Genomic DNA, 19,889 nt, shown 5'->3' on the forward strand with positions numbered 1-19,889 from the left:
CGGCGGCGGCGGCGGCGGGGCGGCCGGCCCGAGCTCGGGAGCGGCGGCCGGGGAGCGCGGGGCCCCGCCTGCGCCCGGGCCGGCACGCACAGCAGGAAGGGCCGCGGCGGCCGGCTGGGGCGCCTCCTCCTGCTCCGCCGGCGCGCCGCGCGGTCTCTCCAGTGACGGCCCTGCGCTCGCGGCGGCGGCGGCGGCGGCGGGGCTGCCGGAGCGCCGCTTCCCCTCCCGGGCTGGGGACGCGCGCGAAGCGGCCCGCAGCCCCGGCGCGCGGGAGGGCCGGGAAGCGGCAGCAGGAAAGGGTTCATAATGGAGCCTTTCATCGGGAGCCCGTGGCCGGGTGCCAGGACTGACTCCGGGGAGGCCAGCATGCTGGTTTAGGCCTGCCCTGCACGCTCTTCCCCTCCCGGCCCGCCTGCCTCCCTCCGGGGCGGCGGCGGCAACGGCTGCTGCTGCTGCGTGGACCCCGCTTCCTGTTTGCCCTCCGCGCCTCCGGCTGCCATGGAAGAGGAAGAGGAGGCTATAGGCTTTTTGGACAAGGTTCTGGAGGATGAAGATGTGTTTCTCCTGGAGGAGTGCGAGCTGGGAACCCCGACCAGCCCCGGCTCAGGGTCCCCCTTCTTGGTGGCCGTGAAGGTGGGAATGTGACACGCCCTGGATGCTTGTCGGGGGAGGGGCAGGGCTCGCAGCTCGACTGCCGAAGCTGTGTGCGGGCAGAAATGGCTGGTTTGTGCACAGACCTCATGGCTGGGTGGAAGCACCGCACTCCGGCCCAGAGGGGCTGGCGCATGCCTGCGAGGGGATGCGAGGGGCTGAGCTCTCCGGCAGCTGTTTCTGGGGGAGAGGTGCAGTGCCTGCCTCCTCCCCCTGGACCAGTTGTCCTCAGCGGGAGTGGCTGCTGGATTTCCCCAGGCCAGCTGTGCCGGGGGCTTTCTCTGGCAGTGACATGAGTCACCTGGTGGGCACAGCGGTGGTGTGAGCCTGCTGCCCCAGAGGAGCTGGCCGACCTGAAACCAGGAGGCCATAATTCATTGTTTCCATGGCAACAGTAGGATAAGTGCACTTGGGAAGTTTAGGCCGAAGGGGCCACTCGCTTCCTAGGCAGGAGACTTCATCAGTCTGAGCTAAGGCAAGAGAGCATGGGGAGAGATTGGGAGCCAGAGGTCACAGAGCTTCCTTGAGGGAAAAGAATTGGATCAGCCGAAAAGGGGGTGATAACAGCTTCAAGGCAGGAGCCAGGTGGTTGGGCACTTTTCCCAAGGTGTGCGTAGGCAAGAAGCATGTGCCAGCCCCAGCCCACTCACTCTGGGGCCATGAACGTTCTCCCCAGCAATGCCCCGTTCTGTCATAGGAGCTGCCTTGAAGGCAAAGCAGGAGGGGGCTGTGCATCAATCCCCTTTTCTTCTCTTCGCCTCCTCCCCAGGGGCGGCGTCCCCTGTGCAACCACACCAGTGCATTCTTCCTTTCTTTCATGTCTTCAGCCCTCTTCTAGGAGCCCCAAACTAAGAGCCTTTTGCTCAACTCCTCTCTGTTCTGTGGCTAGAAGGGAAGGCCAGTGGGAATGTATGGCAGGGAGTTTGCAGAATGCAAGCCAGGCTGCCTAGCAGAGTGTGCATCTGTGCCCCATGCTGGGCCCGTCTGCACCCCGGAGGTCATGGTGCAAGGAGCATTGCTGTGGGCAGGAGGCTGCCACTGAGCCTCTCTGGGCCTCTTTGTCCCCCCTGTAAGATGGGGATCACAGCCCTGCCACACCCACGCTACAGTGTGTTCCGAGGGTGAGCTAATGGAGGTGAAAAACAGACGACAGACCCACAGGAGATGGCTGATGGGCGGCGTCTGGGTGGAGCTGTAGCTGTGGGCCTGGGCTCGGAGGAGAGAGATGTAATGGGAGGCTGGCGATGGCTCGCATCCCACCCCTGGTTCTCTCATCTGGTGCTAGCTCAGAGCACTGGGGTTAAGTCACATCTCCACTAGGCCCGCAAAGGCCTCTGCGCTTGGGGTCTGAGCAACCTCCCCACCAGGAACAGGATGGGGAAAAGTCTGGTAATGAACCAAGAACACCGGCTGGGAGCTAAGTAGTGTGTGGGATGGGAGGTGTAGGGGGTCCCTAATGGGCCTTCTCTGAGCACCCCTCCCCGGCGCAGATGGGATCCTGTTCATATGCTGCCTGATGGATCCACCCTTACTCTAGGCTCTGGCTTATACCTGAGCCTTAGCCCGTATTTCAGTCGGCTCCGAACTCCAGAGAGCTGCCTCCTCGGTTATGCCCTGTTTTCCTCCAGGGCAAGGGCCATGTTGTATTCACTGCTGAACACTGCACAGAGCTTGGGACGTGGCTGGTGCGTAGTGAATCTGTGGAGTGCACGAGGCTCCGTGGGACCTCCAAAGGGGGTACCACGCTCCCAGCCTTGTTCTCCTACTCAGAGGTGTTCCAAGGAGGGAGCACACCGAAGCCAAGGGGGCCCGGACACACACCACACTAAAAACCCCGATCCTCCCAGATCCTTGAGAGCGCCTGGGTGGAGTCTTCCTCTCTTTGCTGCCTCAACTTTCCTGGACTTGTGTCAGCATGGGGGAAAGGGCCTTTCCTGAGTGTTGGGGTACTCCAGGCCTCGCCATCTCATCCTGAACACCTCTGGGATGCCCTCACTCCTTACCAAGCTTGGTCAGCTGTAGAGGGAGCAGGCAAGCAGGGTGGCTGCAGAAGGGTGGGGAGAAACCTCGTTGAGTCATTCAGGTTGTGTACTAGTCAAAGCACTCCGCCTCGCACTGGGGAGGAGATGGGATGAACACGGCGTGGTCCTTTCTCACAAAGAGTTCACAGTTCAAGGCGAGGGGACAAGTGCACAGATAATAGGAATATAGTGAGAAAGTCCTCAGGGTTCTGATAAAAACTTCGGAGGAGAAGAGACCACGTCTGTTTGGGTCAGAGCTGGACCAGGTGCACATGCGTGCACGTGCGTGTGAGCATGTGTGTGTGCTTGTGTGTGGTCAAGGGGCACTTCTGGAGGGTGTGTTCCTGTCCTGGGCTATGGATGGTCTTGGCAGTCCAGCACGATCGACACTTCTCAGCAGCTGGTGGGAATCCAAGGCAGTTCTCTCTTGGCTATTACTTTACTTCAGGAGTACTTACCTCCCGCAGCGGCTGTGTCCCTGAGCGGGTGTCCTATAAATCAGTCCTGCTTTCAGTGTAATTTCTGAGATGCTTCATCTTCCAGGGGGACAGAGGTGGATAGGGCAGTGGTTTCCTCCAGAGCTGGGGCGGGAGCTTGCTGTGTCTTTCAACAGAGACTTCCTTTTGAGGAGTTAATTCTCTATAAACTAATAATCACGTTAATACCAATAGCAACACCACCTCCTGGCCGTAAAGTGTTGTACGCTTTCCAAAAATCTTTCATACGATTCTATTTAAAGGTACGGAGGGCTGATTGTGGCCTTGCTATCTAAAAGCTGCTATTTAAAGGAACTCCTTTGTCAGGAATAAAAGTCCTTTTGTAATGCAGATTAGCCCATCAGGTGTTATTCTGTGCCGGTTTTTAATGGATAATCGGGAACGCCCACATTTGTTTCCCTGGCCCCAGTGTCTTTGGCCCCCACTGGGTATCGTGATGGCCACGCCTGTGTCCCCCACTGGGGTGTTTCCCGGGCTGTGGGCCCTACTTAGGATGATTCGAGATGTGATTTTAGGTGGCACCTAGATGTATTTTTTGCACTTTAATTGTTAGGTTTATATTTTAACGTGTATTAGGAAAAATATGACTTGTACATCTTTTGATTTCAAATATAATACTTGGGATGAGGCTGGGCTTTTAAGAAGTCAGTTGTAAAGAACGGTATTAAGTAAACAGTAGTGCAGGTGGTATGAATGACAAAACTGCAAAGGTGGGATGTGAACACCTGACCTTTGGAAACACTGCTGGACCTGCCCAAAGGCTCAGACAGCAGGGAGCCTGGAATACAGGGATCCACCCTCCAGGAGAGTGGGCTTTGTCCCCCCTCCAAATTCTGCTAAGGAAATAGCTGAAGGAGAGCTCCCCAGTGCCTAGCGCTAGGAAGAGGAGGAATGGCTGTTTGTCCCTGCGTTGTCTTGGCTCAGAGAGGGGCCAGCTGTCCTGAAGCTGATGCTTAGCACAGGCACAGCCCCTAGACCCGGTGGCATCTACTCTGCGCAGATCCTGCTGGGTGCTCCCCAAACAGTGGTGCGGCCCATGGGCCCAGCTCTGCTGGGTGCAGAGCCACTTGGCCTAAGGCTCTGAATGGCAGGTGGCCCTGCCTGTTCAGTCCTGCTATTGTCTTGAAGGAGGTCGCAGTTCCTGGACAGATCATATCTTGGTTTGGCCTAGACCCAAACCTTTAGAAGCTTTAATTTGGCCGCTTCACCCAGTAGAAGAGCAGGCCGGAGCTTGCTAAACTGACCTTGTAGGTACTCTCCCTACCGGAGGAACTTGAGCTCTTAGACTGGGGGGCCTTGAGCCGACAGACTTTCAGCCTAGCAGACTGTGTGAAATTCTGGGAGGGAACCAGCCACAGTGGCTGCATTTCATGAGCCCCGCTTGGGGAGGAAGTAGAGACAGTGTCACTCAGAAGGCAGCTTCCCTGTGCTGGGGGACTGACAGGCAGGGTGGCACAGACTGTGGGGGCCCTGAGGATTCTGGGCACGTGGGCACCACCTCTGGAGGGCTCTCTGGGGACAGAGACTGTCCCTCGTCTTTGTATTTGTGTTCCCAGCGCCTGGCACATAGTGCAGAATGAATGAATGTCCAGCCCTGGGGTTTTATGAGACAAGAATGGCCTCATGAGGATTGAAGAAAAAACTGTGAATTCCCAGATAATTCTAAGCCAGGAACATGGGGGTATGAGGAAAGCAAAAAAAAAAAAAAAAAAAAAAAAAAGGAAGAGGTTTTTGGTGGTAACCAAGAGCAGACCTCCCATTGGTAATGTGAGCAGAACTTAATTTCACATGCTTAGGCTTTCCACCAGCTCCGCCCCCCCCCCCCATGCCAGCCAAAACTTCGGAGGGAGAGTAGCCCAGAGTGGGACTCTTGGGGGTGACTGTTGACTTTTGGGGAGCTCTTTCAAGATTGGACTCTGAGGTGGGAGTCTCTTGAGGAGATTGTCTTGCCGCGCTGGGCTGTCGCAGGGACTGTGCACACGGGCTCTGTGCTCATGCTGAGGTGGGGGACAGTGTGGCGGGAGCTGCAGAGACCAGGTCTTCATCCGGGTCCTAGTCCAGCCAGCCCTCCAGTTAAGCTCACAATGTCCCTCAAGTGACTTCCTTTACAAGATGTTTGCCAGGCCCTCAGGTAAATCTTCGGTTGTCAGGGAACAGGAGGGGGATGGGGTGCGGTAGGGGAGCACTGGCCCCCAACACGGAAGGCGAGTTCCCATTCCTCGGGCTTGGGAAGCAGCAGGGCTGGTGTGGCGTGCGGAGCGGCCTCAAGTCTGACCAGGAGGGGCTGGGCCTGCGGCCCTGCTCCAGGCTCAGCTCTTGCTCCTTGAAGGGTGTACTGCCTGCCTGAAATGCCAACAGCTCCGAGCCATGGGCAGTTTCCGCTCTGTGTCTCAGGGAGATAATGACAACACCTTCCAGAGTGTGGGATTGTCCTGAGTTAATCCCTGGAAAGCTCTCAGAACAGCGCCTGGTGCTTGTGAGGCCATCGATACATAACTATTGTCCTTCCCTAAAGCTTGGCGTTCATACTGGTTTCCTAATGCTGCTGAAACAAGTTACCACACATTTAGTGGTTTAAAACACAAATTTATTCTCTTACACACAAGTCTTAAAGGGCCAGCAGAGCTGCATTCCTTCTGGAAGCTCTAGGAGTGAGAATCCATTCCCAGGCCTTTTCCAGCTTCTACCAGCTCCCAGTACTCCTGGCTCACGGGGCCATCCTGGTCCTGAAAGCTAGCAGTGTAGCATCTCCCAATCTTGCAATCTCTTTCCCTCCCCCTGCTCCCCTTCTTTCGTCATGTTGCTTTTTCTGACTCTGACCCTCTTGCCACCCCCTCATAAAGGCCCTTGTGCTTACATAATCCGGTGTCATCGCTCCATCAAAAAATCCTTAGCCCGATCATACCTGCAAAATCCCTTTTTCCATATAAGGTGACATATTTGTAGGTTTGGGGGACTCAGATGTGGACATCTTTGGCAGGACGTTGTTTTTCTATCACAGGGTCAGTTAACATTTCAGAGAGTCTGGGGGCAGCAGCCTCTGGCACAGATCTGATAACTAGGTTGCTGATGGAAGGCCAAGGATTCAGGCCCTTGCTTGGGGAAGGGTGGGAAAGCTGTGGGAGCACAGTGAGACAGGTCATGCAGCTGGAGGAAAGCCACTCTTCTCCGGACTTCAGAAATTTCTGATAGCTTCATATACTCTCCCAGCCTGTGCTAAATAAGTAAGGGTGTGCAGCTGATGCCCAGAGAGGGTTCTGTGCTTACCTGTGATTCCAGGTAAGCATCCGATGCTTGAGAAAGAAAAGAAAATGAGAGCGAGGAAATCATTAAAGCAGTGGGAGAGTCTGGAATCTGGTATTCGAGGACTGGGATGGAATCCCAGCTCTACCGCTTTCTGGCTGTGTGACCCTGGGCTCGTCCCTTCCCTCTTCCAAGTCCTGTTTGCTTCTGTTTGCATAATGGAAAAATACAGTACCCACCTCAGTGAGGTATTTGAGGGCTAAAGGAGCGTGAAAAGCACAAGGCTTAAGAGAGGTAAGGTGCCCATGTGCGAGGGGTATTGTGTGGTGCCGGCCTTCAAGAATGTGCAGAGGAGTGTGATGTCATTGCCACAGGGGCCTCCCCCAGGATCACCGGGCAGTTCACAAGAGGGCTCACACGTCAGGCGGGAGGGTCTGTGCTGCGGAGAAGAGCCAGGGTGGGAGCAGGCATCTCAGGCAGCAGGAACCGAACACACCCAGCAGGTTGGGAAGACCTGTTGGGAAGAGATCTGTTGGCTGCGGGGGAGGTCGGCAGGGTTGGGAGAGGCGCTAGGAGCCAGTAAAGGTGTTTAAGCAGAGAATAAGCCAGACCCCATATCACAGTGCATTGTTATATATTTATATTTACTTGTTTTTTGTTTTTACTGTCTTTCCTCTAGATTATAAACCACGTAAGAGTAGGGATTATTGTATGTTTGCTTCCTGGTGTGTCTACCGAGTCAGGTGGGCGTTCAGCAAATAGTTGTTGAACGAATAAATAAATAAATGAATGACCTAATTGAATCCCCAAATAATCATTTTTTGCAGTGTTGATTTTTTTGTTTCTATTTTTTAATTCCAGTATAGCGAACATGCAGTGTTATATTAGTTTCAGGTGTACGATATAGTGATTCAGCAGTTGTCTATGTCACTCAGTGCTCATCATGAAAAGTGTACTCCTAATTCTCTGCCCATTTCACTCATCCCCCCAACCCACTTCCCCTCTGGCCACCACCAATTTGTTCTCTACAGCTAAGAGTCTGGTTTTTGTTTGTCTCTTTTTCTTTGTTCATTTGTTTTGTTTCCTAAATTCTGCATACGAGTGAAACCACATGGTATTTTTCTTTCTCCGACTTATTTCACTTTGTTTTACACCCTCTAGATCCATACGTGTCATTGCAAATGGCACAGTTTTACAGTATTGATATTAAGACCTTGACAAGCGTCAGGTGTAAGGTGGTGTTCTCAGAAGGTTAACCCGGCTCTGGTGTGTGGTGTGAAGGGAGGAGAGAGAGGCAGAGGTCAGTTAGAAGAATCCAGGCCATGGAGCCAAGGCCCACAGCAGAAGGGAGGGGTGGGACAGGGTCCTTGTGTGAGATTAGCAAGATGGACTTTCAAGACTAAATGGGGCATGACCATAGAGGAGAAGGAATTCTGGAGTGGGGAGGAGGCCAGTTAGGATATGTGCCTTGCACAATGAGGCAGTCAGGAAATGCTGGGGGGTACAGGGGTGAGGCTGAGGACTTCACAGCCAGCACCTTCTGTTGTGGGGTTAAGCCCTCGGGGACAGGAAGATATAGCAAGAGGTGTAGCTGGAAGGCCACAAGATGGGGCTCCCATGGCCGCTTCATCTCATTCTCTCTACCTCTCTTCTCAGTTTATACTCCTCCAGGAGGCTCTTCCAGTCCCTGTTGGGTCCTCCCATGTGACCATGCCCTGCCCCAGTCATGGCTCTGATTTCCCTTCTTTCTTTTTTGCATTTTTTTTTAAGTAGACTCCACACCCAGCATGGAGCTCAACTCGGGGCTTGAACTCATGACCCCAAGATCAAGATCTGAGCTAAGATCAAGAATCCGCCACTTAACCGACGTAGCCACCCAGGCGCCCCCCTGATTTCCCTTGTCTATATTCCCCCACTAAACTGCCCCTACACATGAGGCCAGGTCCTTTGTTGTCCTACTCACTGTTACAAGATTGAATAGGTGGGTGGGTGGGTGGATGGTTGGATGGATGGATGGATGGATGGATGGCAGCTAAGGAAATGTGGAAAAAGAATGTGGGAGAGAAAGCAAGATGTTAGCAACAGAAATATGGGTAATTGTTTTTCCTGTTTTAGTCTGTATTTTCCAAGTTATAATAAATATTTTTGGCTTTTATTCCCTACAAAAGTGTTAATGAAAGAGGAGGAAAAAGGCAAGAAAACAGGTCACTCAGAATGTTAGCCTCCTTTCTCATGAGCTGTTGGCTCTTGGTTTGCTTTCCTGCAGGTGGAAGCAGGGAAAGGCCTGGAGATGAGGAAGCTTGTTCTCTCGGGCTTCCTGGCCAGCGAAGAGATCTACATTAACCAGCTGGAAGCCTTGTTGCTGGTGAGTATACGCTCTGGCTTGCTGGTCAGTGTCATGCTTGAGACCTGGCTTTTGGGGTCGAAGAAGAAGGGGGACCTGGGCCAGTCCATCCCTGGGGGTAGAGTCTGTACTGGTCTGCTGACACCTTGGCATTGGGCAGCCGGGGTCATTGCCAGAAAGGGGCTTGTGCCTCTCAGCCCCAGCCCTCCATTACCTGCCCTGGGAAAGATGGGAGAAGCACACCCAGTTTGGAGATGGCAAACACTCCCATGGCTCATGACCACACACAGACATTGCTAATCAGTGACAGTACTCTGTCCAGGTGGGGGCCCAGCCTGGGCACTCTCTACCAGTCAATCAAGCTGAGTCCTCTCTGTCATTCCCTGGTCCCAGTCCTTCGTCCTCCTGGGAGTAGTGAGCCCTGACCATCCCGAGGCCCCATGGCAGGAAATGTGACGTGAAGGGTATCTGTGTCATTTGAGAAGCACCATAGCTCTGAGGCCTTAGACCATCCCCAACCCTCACAGAGTAACCCTCTGTGAAGGTGCCTCAGTTTCCTCCCAAGATGGAGACATTATAAGACTCAGACTGGGAGGGAAATATTATTCATATTAGGTATGTAAGCATTTTTGCCTTTGAAGAAAGCGCTCATTAGGTGCGGCTAGATCCCACGCAGAGTAACTGGGGAATGTAAAGTTCTTCCCCCTGGGTGTTTTGCAGCCTGAGATGTGGGATGATATCAGTAAAAGAGGGATAAGAAATGTAGGTGTAGAGGAATAAAAACTCATTCTTACAAGAATTATAAGATACACATTTAAGTACTTGCTATGATGTGAGATGTTGTCACCCAGGGTCCCAGAGGCCTTGGGTTTCTTACCCAAGGAATACCCATCGAAATGTGCACATACTTTGGAGGGCTTAGGTGGCTCAGTGGGTGAAGCGTCTGTCTCTCAATTTCGACTCAGGTCATGATCTCAGGATCATGGGATCGAGCCCCACGTCTGCTTGTCCCTTTCCCTCTTTTCCTCCCCTTGCTCACGCTCTCCCTCTCTCTCTCCCTCCATCTCTCAAATACATAAATAAAAATCTTTAAAAAAAATAAAAAGAAATGTGCATCAAAAAAAAGAGAGAGAGAGAGAAAAGAAGAGAGAAGAAATGTGCAGATACTTTGTGACAGCCTGGGCTCAGTTTGTGGCAGGTCTCACTGGGAGTTTATTGGTAGGCATAGCAATGTTTTTCAAGTGATGGACAGTGTGGCAGATAGACAAGGACTGCGGTCTGGGGTCAGAACTAGGGCAAGACTTGATTCTGCCGTTAATCATAGACTCGTGGCACTGTTTTTCATACCTGCATCTGAACCCATTCGTGCATTGTGAAATCAACATAGGTTGAACCAGCATTTTTTATTAAATGAGAAAGAAAATACCAGTGTGCATCATAGTAAGAATAAGTACTATTTCACTTAACTTTGGGTTTGTTGTCTGTATGCATATATATATATATCTATATATACCGGGCCACGTTCTTTCTCATGGGTGGTGTTGTTTTGAAAACCACGGCGTTGGGCAAGTTGTGAGTAACCTCCTTGAGTCTCATCGTCCTCATCTGAAGATGAGAATAATCCCGTGATCTTCTCTGTCTTCTTCATGGGGTTGAGAGGATCGGGTGATCCTTTTGGGGACCCAGGCACTCAGATTAGCTGAGGCAAGCAGAGGACTGGCCAGACACGTGTGAGGTACACCTCAGAAACAGTGAATTGCCATAGCAAAGTGAGGGGGTGTCACTGTTATTACTAAGAGGATGCATGTTTGAGAGGAGTTCGAACAAAGGAGCCAGACTGCCTGGCAGAATCCCTGCTTGTCTGCTTTCGAACTCAAGCCCTTCACAGGTTCATGAACCCTTGTGGCCCTTTTTCTCCATCTGCAGACTGCGGATACTGATACTAGTACTGTGTTCGTGGGGTTGTTGTGGGGACAAAATGAGTTTGTATGTGAAGCTCTTAGAACAGACACTAAAGCGTTAGCTGCTGCTGTAATTTTGTCCAGTGCTGGGAGAGACGCAGGTCGGGGCCTGTTTCTGTCAACACAGCCCTTCCCTGAAGGAAGGGGAGGTGCGTCCTCGGAGGAGGCCAGCCCCTCTAGCTTGCGTTCTTGTGTTCTGGGCAGTCATTGGGCCTCATGTGAGTTTCTGTGTGTCCGGGCAAAGATAACAACAGAAGTAGGGGCCAAGACACTCCCTCCCTGCCTCACCTAACAGCTCATGCCTCAGAGGCCAAACCTGGGATGCTGGGGCCGCGAAGTCCTGAGGCCACCCAGGGCACATCCCTCCTCCCCCCCCTGCTTATTCCTCCCAGCCCCGATTTGGTTCTTCCTTGAACAGAGGCAGGAGGAGCGAGGGGAGAGGCCAGCTGGGAGGCCTGGTCTGCGCTGGAGAGCCCCAGGAAGAGGGGGCAGGACCCTCTACAACCATAGCCTCAGATAATGAGCCTCACAGATAAGGAATCAAGCCTCCCCACACTTGCTGGGAGCCCTCCCCTCACAGCTGCCTGGTTGCTAAAGCCCTTTGCTCTTTGGGGGGTGATCTGACCAAGGGGCCCCGGGGAAGAAAATCTCTCCTCTCCGTGGCCCACTCCCAGATCTCCTACTCATCACCCAATGCCCTGGCTCTGCTCCTACCGTGTTTGTGTCAGACTGTCCTCAGCTTAACACTTCCTGATATGCAGATGGCTGGGTGTGTGTGGCGTGTGTACCCAAGGCTGTGTGCACACACAGGCACAGCTGGGACCCACACAAGAGCCTCTGTTCCTGCCCCCTGGGTTGTTGGCCGGGGCCGGGTTTGGTAATCTGGAAACCTCCAGGTTCCTGGTTGGCTCAGACTATGAGTGGAGTGGGCCTGCGAGCCTGGGCTAAAGTAGGCTGTGGAGGAAGGGAGACAAACCAGATGCGTGTCATTCTGCGTCTCACCCACCGTGGGAAGGGGGCTCAGGTGCTGCCTCTGGCCACTGCTACAGCACTTCCCACCGCGGGCCCCCGGCCCTCCCATCTCAGCCTCTCATTCTGGCAGTTTGCTTCGGGGTTCTCAGGTTCCTTATCTCTAAAACAGGTTACCGATGCTTCCCTCCCTGGGTTCCGGGAGGAGTGACCGGGGTGACACACCAGCAGCCTCCAGGCCTTCTGGGATAGGAGGTGGAGGAAGTGGGCTGATTTCTTCCCCTGTTTCGAAAGGCAGGTTGCTGGGGGACAGAGCCGACAGATAGCTGTGTGAAGTCCCACGATGAGTCAGAACCCACCTGGCCCCTGTTCCCGAGAAGCACTTCGTGGGAAATGGGGAGCCAGGCTCGACTCCCAGGTCGCTCAGTGATCCTTTCTTTTAAGAATCCATTTCTTCCCTGATGAAACGGAGAGCCAGGGGCTAGCCTTGCTTTCTGCAGCAGGATTCTGGGAGGAGGTGGCAGTGTGCCAGCCCTAGGGCAGAAGAACAGTGTTGAATCCAAGTTCAGTGTTGGGTTGCTTTTGCCTTTTATTCATCTGGACCTGAGGCCTGGATTCAGGGCTTCGGCAGAGAAAAGTAGCTGCCTCCAAGGCTCTCTGGCCAGCCGGGGCCCATACACGCCCAGCACTTTCCCTTGCTCCCAGGTGAGCTGAGACCAAAGGTCCCCAGCCTTGTCCTGAGAACGCTGTGACGGCCTGAGTGCAGGCCCCGTCCATGTGACCCGCTGCTGGTGAGCACCTATTTCTTCTTTTTTTGTAGACAGAGTGGGAAGTTCAGAGGGAAGCCGAGCCATTGGGTCTTGTCTTTGCCTAGGAGGCCGATGCGTGCTTCCTCAGCAGCTTCTGAGAAGTCCTGACCCTGCGTCTTCCCAGGGCTCTTCCTGCCACCCTAGGGACTTCATTCCCCTCTCTGTGGGGACTGCACGCAGGCAGGAGCAAGGAGTAGAGGTTCTGGGACTCTGTGCTGACTTGTCCCTCCACTGGATCCTGGTGGGGGAGGAAAAAAGGATAAACTAGGACAGTGATCTTGAGAAACAGCTCTGTATCTTTCACAGAATGTTGGGAGCCCTGAAGCTGAGTGCGGCCGCCCACCTAGGGTTGGGAGAACAGTGTTCCCTTTCTGTGGCTCCTGGTTCCTTCTGTTTCCCTGCCTGGTGTGCTTACCCATCCCCCACCCTCCGCCTGCTCAGATCTTCCCAACCTTCAAGGCCCTGTTCCTGTCACCTCCTCTGTGAAGCCCCCTGAGCTGTGCCAGCACAACCTTGGGCCCACTTGGTTGGTATTTACAGTCCAAGACGGGTAAGGCCCTATCTGGCTTTGTCCACTACGTTGTTTCATTTGCGTCGGTCCAGTTTACCCAAATGAATGGATTATAATGTTCTCCAGAGCAAGGATCATGAGTCAGAAAACTAATCTCCTGAAAGGAGAGTTGGCCCCCCATCACTCCCCTGCCTAAATTCCTTCAGGGAAAGCCAGGTCATTGCAAGGTCTTAAAAGCCACATTCCTTCCCCCTGCCTGGTCTGGCGCCTGCCCAGTCCTCCAGCCCCACCTTAGGCCCCATTCCTCTCCCTCGCCCCTTGCCCCGTGTACCCACTGCACACGGACTCCCTGGCTTTCTCCAGCTCCTCTCAGTCACCAAGTCCATGCCCACCTTGGGACCGGCGTTGAGGAATGCTGTCCTCTGAGCCCCCAGGCTTTCATTTCAGGGTAAATGTTCCCTTCTGGGAGAAGCTGTCCTTCCCTACCTTGTCTCAGGGGGTCCCCTTCTTATTTCTTTCATTGCACTTAGGTGGCAATAATGTGCTTGACTGTTTCCTTTGTTCTGTCTGTCTCCCCTACTGGATGGGAGGCTCCACGGGGCAGGGATTGGACGTGTGTGGGGAATCACTGGATACCTGGTCTGGCCTCACATTAGGCTCTTGGTACATTATTTGTGGGGCGAATAATAATAATAGTAGCAGCTAACATTATTGGCTGCCTTCTGGGTACCAGGCACATACTTGATATTTTATATAAATTATGGCTTTTGATCTTCTCATCAGTGTTCTTGAGAAGGTGATATTATCCCAGTTTTACAAATGAGACTGCTGAGGCCCAGATGCTAAGTGACGTGCCCACAGCTCTTAAGTGGCAGAGCTGCCACTCAAACATACACCCCCTGGCCTTCACCAAGGAAAACCCCATCCTACTGCCCTAGCAAAGCCTGGACATTAGGGTTAGTTGGTTCCAGCACTGAGAGGGTCAGAAGGAGGGCTCTGCTTTTCCCTGCCGTTATCCTTGCTTCTGGACTTTTCAGCGTTGGGAGGACGAGGGAGCCGGAAGTCAGAGCATCGTCTGGGTATTTGGGTAGATGGGACTTCCTCTTATGGACAGACGTGGCCCCACCACTAGCAGAGAGACAGTAGGGAGGAGAGCAGGAAGCATGGCTGGAGGTTGGCTGCTGTGGTGGCTTGAGCTGCTGGTCCTCTCTCAGAGTGAGCCACTGATAACTCTGGTCTCTGTTAATGTCACTGTTCCATCCAGTTTGGCACTGAGTTGCCCATTGTCAGCTAGAATGCTTCTCTGGTTGGAAAGCTCACTACCCAATCCTGTGAGGAAATGGGGGCCAGCTCCAGTGAGTCCACACCTGCCTCCATGACTTCTGGCTGTTCCTGGGTTCCAGAGTGACTCAGACTAAGTCAAAGGCCTCTTTTCACACAGCCCTTCAGCTGGATGAAGAACATTAACCACATCTGACTCAGGCTCCTCTCTTCTGCGTAAATGTGCCTGCCCCTCCCATACTTTCTCTAAGTGGCAGGTGTCCAGACCCTGTCCCTGGAGGGCCTCCGGAGTGCAGTCTAGGCATCTTGGGGGGCTTTGGGGCTGAGGGAAGGCCAGTCAAGGAAGAGTTCCTCATCTTTTGATATCAGGTGGTTTTTTTGCTTCAACTATGAATTCTAATAGCTTTTTTCCTTGATTATAAAATTAATATTTACTCATTGTAGGTGATTTAGAAAATACAGAAAATCACACTGAAGAAAATGCACCCAGGTCCCATTGTCTTACGGTCCTGTTGGGCGTGAGGGTGACAGCGGCAGCTCCCGCCAGTGTTAGGAGTGGTCCTGAGTTACTGTTTGTCACTGCATCCAGTCCACCTGCGGGCTCTGGAGCACCTTGGTGTAGCTAAGCTGAGTTGACAGATAAGTTTCATCTTACCAATCAACCTCAGCGTCGAGAGTCTGAGACTAGGACCAGGCTCAGTGAGCAAGAGCACTGCGATTGACTAGCAATGTCTGCCATGGGTACAGAAGGTAGGGCAGTGGCATCTGCCACCTGCTCGCTGTCTCTGTCAGTGCAGCTGAGACTGGTGTTGGGTCTCTTTGAGACTCTACCCCAAATCCTAGAATCATGTTCTGTTTCTTGGAAGGAAATAGCCCAGGGCTTGCATTCCCAGTCAACCCTCCCTTCCACTGACGTGTGACAAGGGAGCTTATAACTCAGCACATGAGGCCACTGTGGAAGAAAGGCATGGATCCTGTTAAACCAATAAGCGATCCCAGTATAGGCTGGGGGCCGGGGACCTCTTGGATGACAGGACATGGGGGAAATGTGTCCTGGCATTAACCCGTGGGCCCGGGAGGGCTGCTGGACCAGGCCCTGGCTGTTGGGGACCTTGCAGTAGGGCACAGTTCGTTGGAGCCTATGACAGCAGCTACTCGATGCAAACCACACTTCAGGTGCCCTGCCCTCCGTGGCCTTGTCTAGCCACAACTCCAGCTGCGGGAAGGGCGAATCAGTGCCCTGGGCCTTCTGCCCATCTGGTTTATTACCTCTCACCTTCTCTCTTTCTTCCTCCTCACTCCCAGCCCATGAAACCCCTGAAGGCCACAGCCACCACCTCCCAGCCCGTGCTCACCATCCAACAGATTGAGACCATCTTCTACAAGATCCAGGACATCTATGAGATCCACAAGGAATTCTATGACAGCCTCTGCCCCAAGGTGCAGCAGTGGGACAGCCAGGTCACCATGGGCCACCTCTTCCAGAAGCTGGTGAGTCTTCCGTTGATGGAGGGTCCTTATCCGGTGCCTCTGTGGAGCTTCTGGTGTTGGGAGACATCCAGTCATCTCCAGCCTTCTTGGCCTCCTTGAAGACCTGGGTCATTTCTGAGTCCTGGAGGAAAGCCTGGGCCTTTGCTCTGTGGGGCCCTGAGTCTAGTGTCACGACTCTTGGCCTCCCACAGCGAAGCCCGAAAGTGCTTCTAGGGATGTGAGAGGCCAGGCGCAGAGGTGCTCCCGGGAGGACACTAATTCTCTCTCACCAAGGGGGGCTCCAGGGCTGGAACGAAGGCTCACCTGCTGGGCTTCAGGTTGCCTGTCCCTCAGGTGAGAGAGGGGCATGTGCCAGGTGGGCGGGCAGGGACCGCTGCCTTGGAACACCGTGGGCATTTGCCACACCGCGGCGCTGCCTCTGAAAGGAAGCCGTCGGACGGGTCAGTGAGTGATCCTCTCCTGGGGACCCTGGAGCAGAAAGCATGAAGAGCTCAGCCCGCCCACCATTGCAGGGGAGAAAAAAGGGAGAATTAATGTGCAGACATAGTGTTGGGAAAGGCTTTCAGAGGTCTTCCAGTTCCCAGGACTTCTGTGACACCCTCTCCCCTAGCTCTGAGATTGTCTCTGGCTCTGTCCCCTGGAGGACCCCCAGGTCAGACCCACAGTGCCCCCAACCCCTCTCTTTCCTGATCTTTCCCTGCCCATAACTTCTGCCAGCCCTGGAGGCAGCAAGAAGGCTGCCAATCTGTGGTCTTGGTTCTCTGGGTGTGAATGGTGATGGGCAGGGAGCAGTGCCTCTCCTTTACCTGCCCTGCAATGGTGGGACTGGTTGAATGGACAGGCCTGTACTTTCCTTACACTGGAGAAAACTCTTGCTTGGATACTCCTAGGGCCTCCAGCTCACAGCATGTCCAGAATTGAACTTATTGTCTTGGAAGTTCTTTGCTCTTCTTCCTGCCTCTGTGTCGGTGGGTGCTGCCATCATCCCATCCCCCATCCATCCATGACTCCCTTGGACCAGTCCTTGGCACCTCCCCTGCCCCCCCCCTTCCCCACCACCACTTCTGGAGGATGCTCACTGCTGCCTGCCTTGCCCTGCCCCCTCTGGGGCCCTCATTTCAGGAGTGGCTCCTGCCTCCAGGCCTGCCTCCCTGTCTGCCTCCCACCTCTACCTAGCAGCAGAAGAGAGTTATCTGAACTCCTGACCAGACCTCTCTTCTCCCCTACTTAAATTCCTTCAGTGGCTCCCCCTTGCCCGTGGGATACATGCCAGGCTCTGAGGAATGGTTAATGAGACCCCTAGCATGCTGGCCTCTGTCCACCCCTGGCCTCTGGCTGCTGCTTCCCCTGTCCTTGTGCCCCCTGACACTGAACTTTCTATTCTCAGTTCATGCAGCAGACACTCTTGACCTCTCTGAGCTTGCAGCTCCAGCTGCCTGAAATGTCCTTCCCCAACTGCTCCCAGCTTAGAAGTGACTTCCTTGTCACTTGGACAAGCCTTCCCCCAACCATCGAATGCAGCCCCTATGCTTATCCCCTCAGTGAACACGGTAACCTCCTGTGTCCCTAAAACCATAAGCTCTGGGAGAACAGACTGTATTTTCTTCATTAGACTCCAGAACTAGCCCAGTACTCAGTACACGAATGAATGAGTGCACCATGACCTTGGCCACTGTGACTAGGGAGAACTCGGAAGGGCACTGAAGGGGACCTCACAGGGCCTGAGGTCTGTGTCCCAAGATGCCAGCGGTGTGGTAGGGACAAGCATAGCTTCTAGAGCCACAGCTGACTTTTTTTTTAAGATTTATTTACTGATTTGAGAGAGAGAGAGCGCGAGCGAGTGCGCCCATGGACGGGGGGAGGGAGAGGGAGAGAGACTCCCAGCTACTCTGCGCTGAGTGGGGAGCCTGATGTGGGGCTCAAAGCGGGGCTCGATATCACGGCCCTGAGATCATGACCTGAGCCAAAAGCAAGAGTCAGACTCTTAACCGACTGCACCGTCCAGGCACCCCGGCCACAGCTGACTTTGAATCCTGGCTCTGCTGCAGACGAAACCTGTGACTTTGGGCACAACCTCTCTGTGACTCAGCTTCCTCATCTGTAAAAAAGAGGATAATAGTAGCATTTACCTCATTGAATTGTTGTGAGGACTACGTGACTTAATACCTGAAAAGTGCTTGGAACAGGGCCCAGAACATAGTAAATTGGTAAATACTCAATAGTCAGCCACGAGCATTACTGTTATTACTATCCCTACTGTCACCATCGTTGTCGTCATTGTTGTTCTCAGCGAGAGGCACCCCGGAAGGTGGTATTGCAGGGGGACCCCACACTCCCGGTTCCAGCAGCCCCAGAGTGCTTGGCCCAGCTCAGGGACGGTGCATACCCAGTCATCACTCCTGGCCTGGTCCCAGGAGCCGGAGCTGACTGGTTTGGGGGCACCCTCTCCTCAACCCTCAGGGGGGCATGAGAGAGCCAACCAGAGGGGGAGTGGGGGGCAGAGGCCAGAGCGTAGCAGAAAGGCTGTCCAGTTTATCTTCGTCTCCAGTGTCCCCCATTCTGGTCTCAGCTCCATAGGCCCGCGTCGTGAGTTTGCCCCCCACCTTCCCTCCCCCAGCAGCATGAACTGCCTTCCGCAGCCCTGGAGCTGCAGGCCTGGGAGGGTCGGGGAGGAGCTTGGGCGGTCCAGGCATCTGGACGTAGTTTATTTTCAGCTGGTCTCCGTTACTGAGAGAAGGGAATTAGCATCTCTGCTGTTTGTTTTATGAGATCACCCCAGTGCCAGGCTGCTGTTTCCAAGCAACCTCCACTTCCCAATTAATGGCCCTGGCAGGCCGGGCCTTTGGCTCTACAGACGAGGGTAACCCGTGGAAAGGGCAGTGCCTGGGATGGTCAGTGACCCCTGTGCACAGGCCTTCTGCCCAGGTGGCTCCCGCTCTGACTCACCTCCTGCTACTCCCTTAGGCCGTGGGATGGGAGCAGTGTTCCAACCTGGGCAGCCAGCCTGTATCATTCTTATGGGAAAGGGGGACAAGAAGAGCACATCCCTGGAAGAAGAAAAGCAAAGATTTTTACTTTGGTTTAGGAAGCAGCTGTCTAGCACCTTCCCTGTAGCTTGGGACACTGGTGGGCCAGTACCCCCTCCCCGGAAAAGAAATTGAATTCATCCCTTCCTGCACTCCCCCCCCCCCCCCCGATTTTTCTTCTCTGCCAAGTCTGGCCCGTCTGGGGCTGAGACGTGCACGGCTCTGGCCTTGGCTACTCTGCAAGCATTCCCATTCTCATTTTCCCCTCTGGCTTTCCTGGCCCCCCACCTGCCAGCTTCCTGCACCTTCCTCCTGCCCCACGTCTTTGGGATCTAAGGGAGCGCAAGGATTCTGCAGAAAGCAGAGTGGTCCAGGGTGGGTCCCACGGGCAGCCTGCTTTCCCCAGCACCTCGGTGAGATCCCCCAAGGAGGCCCAGTAGCAGGCGAACCTCCATTACTTCATTTTAAAATATTTAAACAGAAATTCTAGAGAATACATGCACTGAACAACTGTGCACTCCTCTCCCAGAATTAATGGATGTTAAGCTCTGAAGACAGAAATACTTTTTAATCAAGAAAACAAAGCATCATATGAGGCACCTGGGTGGCTCAGCCGTTGGGCCTCTGCCTTCGGCTCAGGTCATGATCCCAGGGTCCTGGGATCGAGCCCCGCATCTCGGGCTCTCTGCTCGGCGGGAAGCCTGCTTCTTTCTCTCATACTCCCCTTGCTTGTGTTCCCTCTCTTGCTGTCTCTGTCTGTCAAATAAATAAAGTCTTAAAAAAAAAAAAAGGGAAGAAAACAAAGCATTATAGACGAAGTCTCTCTCTCCCTTCCCCTTGACCTTCTGCTCAGCCCAGAAGCAGCTACAGGATTGAATTTGGTGTGTCGCCTTCGGGGCTGCAGTTTGTATTTTTATTATGTATCTGTATCTTTTATGGCATTACATGTACTATTTAAATGTATATATTTTATGTGTTTTGCAATTCGATCAACATTGGTTTAGGAACTTGGCGGTGTCACTACCCACAGATCTCGTTCATTCGTGTTAACTGCACCGGGGGTATGGATTCCCCTATTTGTGAGC

At 53.7% G+C, this 19,889-nt stretch overlaps 1 protein-coding gene across 5 annotated transcripts in view; it reads left to right on the forward strand.

Annotated features, from left to right (window-relative positions):
* Positions 1 to 19,889, forward strand: part of ABR (ABR activator of RhoGEF and GTPase) — a 174,920-nt gene that overhangs the window by 94,070 nt on the left and 60,961 nt on the right. For 4 of the 5 annotated variants that reach the window (XM_040641104.1, XM_040641103.1, XM_040641108.1 and 1 more), the window contains exons 3-4: positions 8,679 to 8,777; positions 15,593 to 15,778. In XM_040641104.1, the coding sequence (XP_040497038.1) occupies positions 8,679 to 8,777; positions 15,593 to 15,778 (285 nt within the window). Of the gene's footprint in view, positions 1 to 223; positions 634 to 8,678; positions 8,778 to 15,592; positions 15,779 to 19,889 lie in introns of those variants that run through there. The other variant, XM_040641107.1, reaches the window with a different exon arrangement.

The sequence above is a fragment of the Ursus maritimus genome, unplaced genomic scaffold, assembly GCF_017311325.1.
Source record: "Ursus maritimus isolate PB19 unplaced genomic scaffold, ASM1731132v1 scaffold_24, whole genome shotgun sequence".
In the NCBI taxonomy this organism is placed as follows: domain Eukaryota; kingdom Metazoa; phylum Chordata; class Mammalia; order Carnivora; family Ursidae; genus Ursus; species Ursus maritimus.